Source organism: Cebidichthys violaceus, unplaced genomic scaffold (assembly GCF_023349555.1).
Source record: "Cebidichthys violaceus isolate CVI_PGR_0920_01 unplaced genomic scaffold, fCebVio1.0.p SCAF_50, whole genome shotgun sequence".
NCBI lineage: Eukaryota > Metazoa > Chordata > Actinopteri > Perciformes > Stichaeidae > Cebidichthys > Cebidichthys violaceus.
In genome coordinates, this window is record NW_027176706.1 from 1,185,198 (window position 1) to 1,200,848 (window position 15,651).

Sequence of the window (15,651 nt, forward strand, 5' to 3'; positions counted from 1 at the left end):
TCAATCTCGACTGATCTGCAATCAGCACACGAGGAGTCAACACGTTTATCTCTTTCTGACCTTTCATCGCTCAATCTTCGCACCCGTTTTTTTTTGTTTTCTTTCATTCCTCGGGAACGCCTGCGGGGCTCCGCGAGCGCGCGCTGTCAGGTTTAGGATGCATCCGCAGCAGGTGAAGGAGGTCCGGCCGCTCGGACGTGCCCGGTTTTCAATGAGTCGCCTCCCTTTTTGCAGAGCGAGCGTACTTCCACGACTCTGTGTGTGTGTGTGTGTGTGTGTGTGTGTGTGTGTGTGTGTGTGTGTGTGTGTGTGTGTGTGTGTGTGTGTGTGTTTTGACGCTGTCAATTACTCCCCTCACCCTCGCGACTGCGCCTTCGCGTCTCATTCCTCAGCGGGAGCACGTCGCCCCTTCAGGCTCAGCGCCGGTTTGATTGTGTCTGCAAAGAGTTCTGCCGTTGGAGTGGCTGAAGCGGCCGATGCGGAGGAGTGCCGCTCGGTGATTTAATGCGGGGGGGTGGGGTGGGGGTGGGGGGGGGTGACATGAGTGACAGGCTGGGAGTGATTCAGCATTCAAATGATTGGGACATTGGATTGATTGTATTTTTATGTAAATTCTTGCTTTGATTAGAAAGAATCTTGGATTATATCAAATATAAGCTGCTTAGAGCTGACGGAAGTGAAACAGGTCACCATTTTTATTTATTTTTTTATTGCTGTGAAAACATCTCCTTCAAACAACTATTTATTCAAGTTTCTCACCAAAAAAAAATAAAAATATTTTACGAGATTAAATATGAACACATGATAACGTTATAATTCACCTTCGCCCCAAAACCCATTTTTACAGAGTAGAGCATGAACGCATCCTAATGCAGGTCAAGGTAAGACTCTGAACAGCGTGAGAAAGAATTACAATATAAGCTTTATATCTCACAAACGTGTGTGTGTGTGTGTGTGTGTGTGTGTGTGTGTGTGTGTGAGAAAGACACAAAATATGATAATAAGTAGAATATTAGCTGCCAATCAGCTAAAAACCGACTGGTTTCGATCAAAACGTCAAACGTCTCTGGTGCTGCACGGCTGTTTCTGGGTTTCCTCCGTCCAGCGTCACCGTTTTTAAAAAATTTTTTTTACAGTGCACCCTTTTCGAGACGACGGGCACCTCTTAACCCAGCCACATATGAAATGGAATTGTCCCATTTCAGGTGCTCATTGGCGAGAGATCACTGGAGTGGACACACTGCAGTAATCTCTTTGACGATGGCTCCCCAAATGAGGTTTCGGAGACATTCGGAGGGGGTTTCAGGTGGCCATTTTTTTCCTCCTGCAAAACTGAAGGATAGCAACAAAGATGTTCTGCTTTTATATGATTTCTATAATCGTATATTGAATATCTTTGGACTGGAGAAAGTTGGCCGAACAAACAACGTTTAGTGACATTTAATAGACTCATTTTAGATTTTGAGATATTGGGCTAATAATATTGCCTGAACGACAATAACTTCATTTAAGAATTGATCTGTTTGGTGATTAAACGTGTTGAGTTTGCATCGATCCACCGTTGATATGAAACGTGATCAGTGCAGCTTCAGATAATCTTATCATAAACGAGACGCTAAACGCTGGAGAGAGGATTATAGATCGCACTTCAGACAAAGCCGATGTAAGCATTTTCTTAACAAAGAAGAGTGTGGTTGTGTGCAGCGAGAAAGAACCTGGCCTGCAGACAAGACATGCTGCCACACACACACACACACACACACACACACACACACACACACACACACGAGGAGTGTCGTGGTGGTGGTGGTGTGTGTGTGTGTGTGTGTGTGTGTGTGTGTGTGTGATGGTGGGGGGGGAGGGGGCACAGAGTTTCTTCAGGGCTAATCAAATCCAGTGGAGACAGAGACAGAGTCGGCTGCTATTTTTAGAAGCCCAGCCTCCCGATGGCAGTTCGCCTCTCTTCACGGATACAGATCTCTGCTCGTGATACAGATATTTATAACCGCCACAGCTGTCTGCCCAAGTGTGAAACTCCAGCTTAACCACCGAATGATTTTTTTCTTTTTCCTGGCTCGGGATTAAAACGGCTCCTTCTTTTCTTACCCTCTCTTGGCTTTATGTCATTTTAAATGAGTATTGTTTTTTGTTTTTTTATGGCAGAGCTGCTGATACGTTACCTATGGAAGACATTGTCAGTGGCACAGATTCTGGAAGATTCACGTTCATTTTGCTTACAGTCATTCGTTATTATGTCTTGTATTTTTTGACACAATTCAACAACAAAGTCTTCCTTTTGTTTCCCTAATTTCCCGACCTAAACCCGAGTTGAGTGTTGGTGATTCCTGAGGGGAACGTCTCTGTCTCTGTAGCTGCTCAGTGCTCCTCCATGTTCCTCAGCTAGTCTGGTCTGTCTGCTGTTCTGGAGCTGAACAGATGGTGTGCACTGAGGGTTTTTTTTTTTTTTTTTAGAGCATTCTAGCTGAAAATGACACTTGGAGAGTGATGACAGTGAACCCGAAAACGATAAGGTTGCCGTCCGGACTGCTAAACAATGAGCTGAAAGTACGCTGAGGGGAGCTGTGGATTCAAGTGAACGTTCTCTGTAGGTTCATCAATATCGTCATTACATACATTACTATTGTAAACTTATCAATTATAGCTGGTCGCTCTCTGATTGTGTTTAGCTGACACTATGTAATACAGCTATAACAGGGTGTGGTGAGCATGCTCATCTTTTAATTACCCGCCATGTGTCTGGCAGTCTTCTGCTCCCTGCAACATGTCCTCAATAACATGCACATCTGTGCAGGTACTTCAAATTCAGAATCTCAGCCTTAAGTACACAGCTGTTTCATGTGCTTTTACAGTAAATTAATCGACCACGTTGTCCACCTAGAGAGCTCCAGCAATTACTCTTTTATGTCCTCCAATGATCAGATATTGGGCGAAAGATATGGATGAGAGAGAGAGAGAGAGAGAGAGAGAGAGAGAGAGAGAGAGAGAGAGAGAGAGAGAGAGAGAGAGAGAGAGAGAGAGAGAGAGGCAATAATTCAGTCAAACTATCATATATCAACTATACGTCAGTTATAATGCCATACAAAAAAGAATCAATAGATCCAACATTTTTCCAAGTTGCCGCAAGTGTTACCAATGTTGGGGGAAAAATGGAGGTACCAAGTGTTATATAATATATTATATATATATATATATATATATATATATATATATATATATATATATATATATATATATATATATGAAGTTAATTACATTTTTACAACCTCTACTTGCCGCCTCTCCTCTTCTCAAAGCACTCTTTTCAGGATCTGCTTGGAGTAAACGGTTTATTTGGGGCGGAATTTTTAATGAGACATGTAGAATAAAATGCTTCTGATGAAATATGATTTTAAGCTTAATTCGGTTGCATTTTCTGACGCTTCTGGCTAAAATAAACTAACTTTTTGGCGTTTCTTAAAGAAAACATGCTTTTCCATCCAGGTTTTTGGGGTGCAGAGGGGTTAAAGTGTTCCCAAAACACACTTTTGGGCCGAACTACAGACTTTACAGAAAAAAAAAGATAATCCACAGAGCAGAAAAGAGTCTTTGTGAACGAGCCGCAGCTCCACGGTTCCCCATCATCGGCGACGCCACGGCGAAGGATCCGGCGGTGTTATATATGTGACTTCCTACCACCCGTCGCACATTTACCCAGACCTTACACAAAGGAAGAAAGCCTCGCCGGGTCCGTCACGGTGCACTCCTCTATCACAGAGCTGCTTCTGTTCCCTGAAACATCCTCCTTCTGGGACTTTTGACAAGCAGCTCCCTCGGTGAAAGATTCGGCCTTATTTAAGATAACTGTCTCCGCTGACACCATGGGTGGTGGTGGTGGTGGTGGTGGGGAGGGGGGACGACAAATGGACTTAATATTCCGTCTATCCTCTCGGGGCGGGGAGCTTCGTGGAGCTCGCCGCTATCTGTCAAAGTCTATTTCAACGTTGCGGCGTCAGGTCCTGGACGGCTTTTTTCCTCGCTCCGAGCGTCTGCGTTCGCCTGGAGGCGTCTGCGGAGAGGAGGACTGATGATTAGAGACTAATCAAAAGGCATAATCATCATCGGGAGCACGCGCGCACGGAAAAAGGCGACGCCGCCACCACCACCACCACCCCCCCCAACACACACACACACACACACACACACACACACACACACACACACACGTCGCCGGCTGTTTGCCAACATCTTCATTCCTACAAGCCGGTTTAATCTCTCGAGTGCTTAATTTACCTGGCCGCGAAAAAAACACGGCCCTTCGCTGATTGGAGTTTGAAGCCACAGCTGCAAACCACAGCTGTGCCCCCCCCACTCCACCCCACCCCCACTCCCCCATCACTCTCCACTTTAGGCCACAGCGACATGAGGCGTATCCCCTTGTGTGCCTCTGTGATAGATGAAGGGAGGAAGCATGAGTGACGAGCGATAAGGAGATGGATGGGGTTTGGGGTATAGGGGAAGACGCTGATCCTGCTTCCGTCCCCTCGATCCTATCGGAGACGCCGCTGGCCCTTTTCAGGTAGTGGTTCGATAACCCGAGATGCAATTGTGAGCTCTTTCTCGAGCGCCGTTGCCATCGCACTCGTCGTAACACGGTGTATAATTCGGCTCGCTGCTGTCTGCGAAGCTCATAGTGTCTCAGAGCGATGGGATTTGCATGCAGAGCTTTTATTTTTGCTTTTTTTTTTTTTTTTATTATTATTATTATCCTTGCGATTTTGCATTTCCTGGAGGAGCTGGCCGCCGGATGAGCGTAGCTCCTCGAATTAAACCGTCGCATCACAATTGTTAATATTTGAGTAAATTGAGAAAGGGACCCCGCGCTTGATTTCCCGTGAGAGTCGGCAAAACCTGCAGGCCCCGCCTTGCGGTTACGGCGTTGGCGGAGAGTCAGAACGCGGCTTCATAGCTAATTTTGGACCGTGGTTGCAACAGACAGGGGACACCCGTCCTGGCAGCAGCAGCAGCAGCAGCATGCGTCCCCTTATTAAGCTTCTTAGCTCCCGGATGTACGCGTATGCAAGAGACGGAGGAGACAAGTTGGCGGCGTACATCTTTATCCCCGATGACCCGTCGCCGCCGACGCTTTGATGAGGCACCGCGGGCCTCCCCGTCTCTAACTGATGGCCAAATGATCCGGTCCATTAGGACCCCTAACCCCCCCGGGGATAACGGATAACTTTTGTATTCGTCTTTCTAATTACTGTTCATGTAAAATATATGTCCTGGGCTCCGGGGCACATTTTTTATGAGCGGCGGAGAGATGGGCCGATCGGGGGGGCGGGGGGCGGGGGGGGGTGGGGGGGGCAACAGTTGGTTTTGCTCGTGGCTCTTTAGACTTCAGTGGGATCTCTTCAGAGGGCTGTCCTTGTTCAAAAGAAAGTTATCGTGACTGTAATGTGATGACTATCCTGCCGGGAGATTATGTATTCGGTTGCGTGTGTGTGTGTGCATCTCTGTGTCTGTCCACGACTAATCTCACATATGGTGGGACCCATCAGTCTAATATTTGCTGTGCTCATGTGTCACGATAAGCTCAAGGAGCTCCCGTGTCTACTGAGTGACACGGACAAACACTTTACCAAATGCAATGGGCTATAAAACTGAAAAGCTTCCCTTGTGCTATGAAATTGAAATGACGAAATCCGGGATGCTTTGCGCTCGTCCCGGTGATCTTGCGTTGGCGTGCGTGTCCTTCTCTTCACGCACTCTACAGCGGTGGAGCACCACCGTCCTCGTCTTTCACACGGTCTCTCTCTACTGCTGTCTGGCTCGCCAACCTGCTTGTTGTGCTAACCTCAGCGAATGTGGCTAACGGCATGCAGATGGGTGAATCGATCCGTATTTTTCTGCGTGCGCCTGCGGGATTGATTCTCAAATATCTTCTAAACCTTACCGATTCACAATGTTTTTTGTTCAAAAACAGAAAAGCCCTGTTCAGTAACGCTCGGGTCACAAGTCAAAATGCACTCTATAAATGGAAAGAACGTACTCCTGCACTGAATAGAGGTAGTCTCTCTGCTCAAAGACTAAATGTTCACTATACAATGACACAGATCAAGCAAATGAACTGGAGTCTAAAATTAATTTCCGCCCCCCAGAAGGTCGGGGATAAAGTTCCGTTTGTTGACTTCTGTATATGTGTGTGTGTGTGTGTGCGTGTGTGTGTGTGCGTGTCTGGAATTGCTGGTGTATGCGAGCCCAGCGGGTGAAATTAGTGGAGAATCGAGCATTTCATCACGCTCGCTGGACTTGAATCCATGTGTGAAATCCAGCGAGCCGGGCCAAAGCGTGGCTCCATATGCTGCCGCGCTCGATGGCTGAACCGCTGTCCATCGGATCACCTTCAGCTGCAACACAGTCACCCTGAGCGGGAAGCTCATACGCCAGCGCGCTTCACCATCCAGCACACCTGCTTTTCCGTGTGTTTGTGTGTATATATATATATATATATATAAGTGTAGTAGTACAAATGTGTGGGTGTGTTTGCGTAAGTGTCTGCTCATGCATTGTCATGCAATTTATCTTTTTTTTTTTTTTTTCCCAGCCTCCAGAGCTTCTGGCTTTCAGCTCTGCTAGTCCCATCTTTGAAGCTGACTTCACATCTCCACGGTTGACCGGCTGTTGATATACTTTAAGAACAGTGGGGGGGTGGGTGGGTGGGTGGGGGGGGGGGGGGGGGGGGGTGCTGCTGCTTCTTCTCCCTGTAGTCGCTCTCCAGCTGGTAAACGGTGTGACACCTGCACAGGACCACAGGGTTACATAAAAGAGCAGCGGTTTGGTTTTCTGAGGCACCTGCGGGTCTTCTGTTTACCTCCGATCAGATAAAACTCAATGTGTGTGTGTGTGTGTGTGTGTGTGTGTGTGTGTGTGTGTGTGTGTGTGTGTGTGTGTGTGTGTGTGTGTGTGTGTGCGCGCGTGCGCGCGCGTGTGTGTGTGTGTGTGTGTGTCTTCATCTCGGACGGATGCCACTCTCTCTCCTCTTGACTAAAATGTAGTGCCCCCGTGTTCATCCACTTCTTCCCCTTCGTGACTCACAGCGCGTAATCACATTGAAACGCACGTAAGTGAATTAGTTAACGCTCAGAAAAGAAATCAGATTACCGCGGATGAAATGGTTCTTTTATTATGAGAATTCACAGGAAGAACGTGAATGCGCGAAGCAGACGCACACACACACACACACACACACACACACACACACACACACACACGGGGGTCACCATCCAGATCCAGGGCGTCAGTCCCGAGTTTGAACATTTTTGATTTGATGAGTTTGAATCGTTAAAACCAAGCTGAGCTGGCCGTAGACGCCGTTTTACCAGTTTTTTTTTCGAAGAACGGATACAATTCAGTAGGAGTGGATTATTCAGAATAAAGATGGTCGTCTTTTTACTACGGTGGCATTGAGCTGTGTGCTCTTTTAATCTAATATTTCTCCGGGCAGACATTCTGATCAAAAGTATTTCTTTGCTTGGTGACGGATGCGCGTATTGAGAAAAAGACTGTTCTTGAAACAGACACTGGAAGATGTCTCATATCGACGGCGTCCTATTTTTAGCCTGAGTCATTCTCCTGTGAATATTCTTGAAGGGAATCTCATATTTCAGATGGAGTCTTGATCGCTAAATGTATTTAGTTTAGTTTGATTCTACCATACATCTTGTTTTTGTGCATTTTAACAATTTTCTTTGCATTGATAATATCAGAACAACGAGGTACTGCTTTGTGAAAACTAAGCCATAAAGGGGCATCTCAGCACATCTGAAGTGTGAAGAACATATGCAGTCAGGAGTCCAGACTGCTTTGATCCATGACATTGGACTCATTGATTTTGTAATAGGCAGTGTTTGACAGCTTCTATAAAATGTAATCTATCTCTAGAACTAATGTCAGATACTCAAATAATGTGACCTTTGCATATTTGTGGATTAAGATGTTTCTGATCCAGTTGTTTCTGTCAGTTAATTGGTTGAGTGTTCTTCACCACAAGCGTACGCAGAGGTTGCACATCTGCTTTCAAATGAGAGGTCGGTGCGCGGCGAGCCCGGTTTCTGTTGACCCCCCCCCCCCCCCGGCGTTGTAACCCACCGGAGAGCTTTGCTTTTTTAAATATTTGCACAAGCCGAACGCTGCCGTTTCCCCGGTAACCTGATGTTGTTGGACGAGGGCGGAGAATGGGTTTGTGGGAACGGCGGTCCCTGAAGGGTTTCACTGGGCTAAAGAGCCAAGAGAGGAATTGTAATTGGCTTTTGATTTTCCATGGAACTGTGTGTCAAATATGTTTGCTGGAGAAAATCAAGTGAAACCAAAATAGCAAAAATTAGAAAAAACGACTAATAAAATATCAAATAGTCTAGTTTGGGTTTGTCTTTCGATTACAGCAGAGGTTTCAGGTCTGTCACCAGGAACGTCTCCTATCTAATAGTCAAATTAGATTTGAATCTCCTGCCACACATGAAACATGAACAATAAATTAAATATTTTTACTTCTGAAAGATTTGAAAAAGCACAGATTGCTCATTTGACTTGCTGCTTTGAGATGTTTCAAATTAAAAACACGTGTCCCATTCATTTACACCTTTTTTTTTTTTTTTTTTTTACATTTAATGTGCCAATAATTAATAATCATTTCATCATCTTGTAAATGTTATTTTAACGCCTTAAAACGAAAACAATTTTTTTTTGTTTGGCATGCTTCAAAGATAGGACCTCTGGACGCTGACAATAACTAAGCATTAGACATTCTGCTTTGTTTCATGACAACAGAAACATATAAACAATCAAGCCTGTATCATTTCAGCGACAGGTGAATAGATTTCTCTGGTTCTTCTTCTACACTATTAGTGACGTCACCGCGGCCCTCGTAACTCATTCCACAGTGACGACCAGATTACCTGCCTGACGCCGCCGCGCTGGATTTATGTCGCCACGGCGCTCTCTTCACACTCTGTGTGTCGATATTCCCGCTGCCCTCCGCCTCCTACGGTAATTTGGAGCTTGACATCCCATATCCCCCCCCGTTCGTCACAGTGTCCTCAGAGCTCGGCAGGTTTTCGCTCGCCCACTCTTTTAAAAAAAAAAAAAAAAAAAAGTCTCCCGTCCTAATTGCCACATCATAGGCAAACCCTAACTGTGAGTGGGTGCGGAGCGTGACATTCTAAACGCCGTGGGCAGAAATGTCAGGACCGTCATTAAGTGGACCGGCTCGGGGCTCTTCCTGGGAGCAGTTTTGGTTGTTTTTTTTGGGGGGGGGGGGGGGGGGGGTGAAGTTATTCTACCGTACCATGCATGTGTGCTTCACTGGCTCCCTCTCCCTTTAACATCATCATAATAATAATAATAATAATAATAATACAACCCGTTTCCCTGTCAGCAGTGCCAGCTATTTTGGTCTGCATGCAGCCTGGTTGTTACTGAGCAGTTTTAGATGCTCTAAACCGCATCAGCTGTCAAATCCACACACAAAGCCCCCCCCCCCTTGCTCCTCATCATCCAGCGATTATTGCTAACTCATCACACCGTGGGACGGATACAGAACATACTCTCATCACACCCCCCGCCCTCTTCTCCCCCATCAATCACCAGCGCAGCAGAAAGTTGATGCCAAGCTCCTCTCAAGGCCGTGGATTTTCCTGGAAGTGCGTCTCGGAAGCAACAGACGGACAAAAACCCAAAAGCAGATTTATCTCGCGCCTCGTCTCATTTGCTCATTTCCATCTGTGCGCGTCGCCTCCCTTCGGCTCGACGTAAAAGCCGTCTTCAAGGCCCGCCGTTTAACTTCCCACCGTATTCTCCTCGTGTGCGGAGCCCGCGGGGTGCCCGGGTCGATTGGCTTGGTGATTGACAGCCGGGTGCGCGTACGAGAGTCGATTCCCAGCAGCGCTCCTAATGGCCGCGCTGCATTCCAATGCCCTCGAGTCGTTCCTCCGAAGGAAGCCGAGGCCGCCGCCGCCGCCAAACGGCTCCCGTGGCTCACGGCAGATGCAACCTGAGCGGGGGTCAAGCCTCATTTTAAGGGCAATTAGGCACACAGACTTCCATTTCATCCCGTCATCAAAGTACACCGTGACCCTCTGTCCACCCACCGCTCAACCACCTGTCCCAGGTGTGATGGAGAACACAAACGGGTAACGACAGGAGAGAGAACCTGTTGCTGGTGGAACATGTAATTCACCACTTATCTTTCCAAATTAAGGTGGGGGGGAAAAAATAAATGTTTTTTTTTTTTTTGTTGAAGCAGACACAGAAATTGATGTTGCGAGTGTGTCACCCATAAACGGCGGCTTTACTCCATTTCCAATTTGGCTGTCTGCAGGAAGGTAATGGTGTTTCACGCCAGCGCCTTTTACTGTGGCTTCTGCTGAGACTGTGGAAGTGAAGAGGTGAAATTCTACCTTTTTTTTTTTTGCATTTTGCAATTATTTCCATTAGCTGCGAGTGACTTTGCTAACTCATCAGAAGTGCAAAAAAAAGTCCTTTTATTTTGAAACAAGCCAGTTTGTCTTTATTAAAAGTATTTTTATATATATAGATATATATATATATAGATATCTATATCTATATATATATATATATATATATAGATATCTATATATATAGATATATATATATATAGATATAGATATCTATATATATATATATATATATATATATAGATATCTATATATATATATATATATATATATAGATATCTATATATATATATATATATAGATATATATATATATATATATATATATATATAGATATCTATATATATATATATATATATATATATATATATATATAGATATCTATATATATATATATATCTATATATATATAGATATATATAGATATCTATATATATATATATATAGATATATATATAGATATATATATATATATCTATATATATATATATCTATATATATATAGATATATATATAGATATCTATATATATATCTATATATATATATAGATATATATATAGATATCTATATCTATATATATATATATCTATAGATATATATATATATATACATTAATATACAGGTGTGTCTCCTATGAGATTAAATAACAAAATGGGGCTAAAAAAATATCGTGCTTTGGACAAAATGTATGATAAACGTGAAGAACAGACCGTCTCCGTGGTACATAGAGATCACCTTTTTTCGACAGGTAGGATGAAGACCACTTCTGTCAACGGTCCCCGATTTAGATCCAAGACGTGGTTTCATCCCATTTGGTCCGGGGCCAGCAGCTCATGGCGAGCATCACATCTGCAGTGGTTTTAGCTATTTAACCGCATCTGTCGTGTCTACCAGAGAGTAGTGGCCTCTGCTAATAAGTGTGTGTGTGATATCACAACAACACACTCATTAGTAGAGGCCACTCCCATTTTTGTTCTATCGTTAAAAAAAAAAAAAAAAAGAGAACTAGATGACCAGTGGGAACCTGTCGCCCAAAAAAAAACCACCTTCAAAGACCCTAAATATGTTGTCAGAGGTCAGAGGTCATTTCTCCTTTGATTCTTATCTTATGGGATGGTAATGCACATTACAAGCTGGTGACTGTCATGTGCTCCACATGGTAAACTGTGTCGGTGTCAATGCTTAGAATAAAGACTTTGAAAATGCTCTATGGGGATCAGAGACGCACAATAATACATAAGGAGCTCATAACCGAGTGCAGTTTGTTCAGCGTATTCCTGTCCCTCAGGTGGATGCTACTGAAATCCTTCCCGTTGTTGTGCTAAGCTAATCTTATCAAGGAGCTGCCTCCTCTCTATTATGCACTGATTACATTGATATGTATCTCATCTGGGTCTCAGTATGACAGCATAAAAGTGGAATGCCAAATAGTTTGAAACACCTTTAGCGAGTCATGGCTCCACCCCCCCCGTCCCCCTGTCCCCCGTCCCCCTCACCCCGTCCTCACCTCCCTGTCACTGGGGATGCTTTCAGGAGACATGTGTCCACAGCCATGATCTCCTCAGAGAGATGTGTCCCGATCTTTATCTCAGTGCCAAAGCATCCAAAAAGCCTTCAGCTTGCCTCTTCTTTCTGTTTTTTTTTTTGTTCATGAGAGAGAGAGAGAGAGAGAGAGAGAGAGAGAGAGAGAGAGAGGAGAGAGAGAGAGAGAGAACTGTGTGTTTGACGTTGGGAATTCACCTCTATTGTCAAAACAAATGCTCCATCGTTGGTGTGGATGGGTGTGATGGATGGTCCGCGGAGGCTTTGTTGTGACACAGCAAAAGAAATACCGAGTGAAGGCATCCAAGGTAAAAAGCCCGTCCTCACGCTGCGAGTGTGCCTCTCCGTGTCCCGCCTGTGATGCCGAGCTCAAAGCTCACATTACACAAGCAGTTAAAACCAAAAAAAAAAAAAAGAGACGGAACAAAGGCTGTGGAGACACCGCTGTATTTAATACGATATGAATTAGCCGCGCGCTACAACAATTATTCTGTCTCTATCATTTTAGTTAGTTATATTTGAGTTATTGTGGATTTTTTTTTACTTTTTCTTAGTTAATATCCTTTCCTGCTTATTACTTATTTATGATACTTGTTGATCCACTATGACTAATAAAGGATTATCTTAACTACTCCTTAAGACTCCTTTTGTCCGGTAAGACGAGTAGCTTATTGTTTTACCAAAATATATGTAAATATTGCGAACTTTATGATTGTGCTCCACATGAGCTACTGTTACAGGATAGTTAGCTAAATGCTAAACATTAGCATTATCCTATAACTTGTAGCCCAAAGGTTACAGGGTGTTGCGGTAAAGGATGCAAGCTGTCACATTTCAACAACTGTACATTCATCGAAATGACAGAATACAGTAAAATGTCATGTCCCTCTATTTCCTATTTTCCCCCTGTTTGCTTGTTGGCTACAAGCTACAACACATCGACGTAAACAGCTCTGGTTTTCGGTGAACGCCTTAAATCAAACTGTCGCCTTATTCTTTGGCGTTCTCCCGGATCACGTTGCTCTGCGTGCCTCGTGTGTGTGTGTGTGTGTGTGTGTGTGTGTGTGTGTGTGTGTGTGTGTGTGTGTGTGTGTGTGTGTGTGTGTGTGTGTGTGTGTGTGTGTGTGTGTGTGTGTGTGTGTGTGGAGGTAGAGCATGTGCGCGGTCAGGCTGGTGTGTTGCTGCTGGCCTGCTCCCAACTGCTGTCAGCTCATTACAGCCGGGCCTATTTTTAGCCCAGTGTGATTGAAATAGGGTCTGAGGGGGCGGAGAGCAGAGGGGGGGAGGGGGGGAGGAGGGGGGGGGGGATTGAGCGGAGGAAGAGGGGGGGGGGGGGGCTCTCGGGGTCTGGATAAGGAGTCGGGGTGCACGGCCGCCGTTTGCTGGTGTCACCGAGGCAATCGCTGGTCCTCGAGAGGATCGGGTTGTGGCCAGTTAGAACCACGCATGTTATGTGGATCACACAGCTGCACGTGACTCAGCACAACAGTGAGTTCGCGTATTTGCCCTCGGTATCAGAAATCCTCCCCGTTAATACAAATATGCACAGCGGCTGTGTTTATTGTCGCAAAGCAACGTGTCAGCCCACTGAAATTGTTGCTATTTTCATGCGGTTTTTTTAAACAGTTTTTTGGGACGAAAATGTTCTGTGGCAATATCTTTGGCAACACAGACGATATTGTTAGAAGGATAAACCCCTGTGTTTGTTTTGTCTTTCCATAATTAAAAAAGATAAAACACCTGCCTTATCCTTTACCAAACATGAGCGAGTGAATCAAACCTTGTTAGAGAGAGAAAACCGTAGACTTTAATGGAAACGGTGTGGCCGCTCAAAGGAATCTGAGCGACTTCCCGTCGATCAATTCAAATGAGATTCACGTCAGCGAGCCGCTCCTCTCAACGCAGCATGTGTCCGTCTCCTCGGCTGCTGCTCTGCCTTCGCTGGTGAAAGGGGGGGGGGGGGGGCATGGTCTTCAGGGAGGATATCAGGATTTTTAATTTGCAGCCTTTGCATCAAGGGGTTGCTTTATGAAGTATTCCATCAGTCAGAAGCATGCTAATGATGTTGTGTTCAGGTCTTTGTGCAACTTTGATTTACTGTCAGCGGGGTTTGTTGTAGAATGCATTTTGTCAGTAACCCGCAGTACCTCTACTATACAGTACCTATACAGTACTATACTACTATACTGTATAGTATAAGCTTCAATATAATAACCAGGGTTCATGAAGGAAGTTTATTGTGAACAGGACAGCCGCTCTACAGCCATGCTAGTGGCTCTGGAAGGTTGTACTCCTTGAGCTAAATGCTAACTTTAGCATGCTAACATGCTGATGTGTAGCAGGCATGCGCATGTTCACCATCTTATATTATCATGTAAGCCTGACTTGAGTTTTGTGTGTGTGGAGGCGGACCTTTCTTTAGTGCTGACGCGGCGCTGTGGGAGAGAGCTCCTAGCGAAAAGCACCAAAGTAAAGAACTAATCTTCCATAGAGCCACGCTGCTAGCGTAGCACAAAAAAAAAAAAGAATAGCATTAAATATATACCAGGACAAGGAACGATACGGTCATTAGGTGTAACATGAAAATATACCAAGAGCGGGAACAAAGCCCATGCGGTTCAAAATAAGTGACATTCAGAATTAAGGTGCTCGGTGTACGATAACAATAATCCTCTCTAACGTTTCCATCTCTTTGCTCGGTGGTGCCGGGCCTTCTGCCGTTAGGTCGTAACGGGCCAGACGTCTAGCCAGCAGGCTCCGAAACGTTCCACTTGGCACTCTGCGCCCCCCGCGAAAGAGGAGGGGATGAAGAGTGACAATAATCAAAGGATCAGTGAAAATTTGTTCTGGAAAGGCGAAGCCAAGTACCTCCATCAGGAGGTGGAGCGATGATATCGGAAGAAGCGGCACCTCGGATGCTCCCGTTAACCGGCTTCGGCCCATTGCTGAGTCAGCTGGTGCTCTCTCACCATAAACTGACACTTTCAATCCCCCCCCCCCCCCTCCCCACCCTACCTTCCACTTTCTCCCATTCACCGTGGAACAACGGCAGCAAATCCTCCTCCTGCACCCATGGGCCGCTCCTCTCCTCCCGCACCGTTTTTAGGACGGGGAAACGTCACGACACCAATCTCTCAGCGACACCCTTTCCATTAAAGGGCGCTCTGGCTGCGTTCATTATCTCACCGTGATGACTTGTGATGCATCGATCTCAAAATCAGACCAGTTTGGCTGATGGATTTGCAGAAAACAACATGCAGGCCGTGACCTCTGACCCTAATCGCACTCGAGTCTCTGTACAGATATGGCTTTTTTTTTTTTTTCTTGCTGAATCAGCCCTTCATTGTAGAACACTGTCAAAACCAGCCGGTTCTACATTTATAAACCTTCTCTTGTCCCTTTTTTGCAGACTTTGGAAGCGTACTGAACTTCAAGTACTCGGGGGGAGCGGGCAAAGTGGAGGGCTACCACAGGGAGCTGTCTCGGGGGTCCATGTGGACGTGGAGCCGTCCGTCTTCTTCACCAGAGTCAACACCCTCCCCGCGACCAGGTAACCGACCAGCGACCGCCATCGTCTGTGGATTAACGGAGTTATAACCGACGTTTGTTTTACGCTGAGGGCCGATTAACCTTCTG

General features: G+C 45.4%; 1 protein-coding gene across 1 annotated transcript in view; it reads left to right on the plus strand.

The window, feature by feature from the left end:
- The window catches only part of trappc9 (trafficking protein particle complex subunit 9), an 80,904-nt gene extending 65,462 nt beyond the window's left edge, over positions 1-15,442 (plus strand). The window contains 1 exon segment of the mRNA XM_068731242.1: positions 15,425-15,442. Coding sequence (XP_068587343.1) covers positions 15,425-15,442 — 18 coding nt within the window.
- The last annotated feature ends 209 nt before the right edge of the window (positions 15,443-15,651 follow it).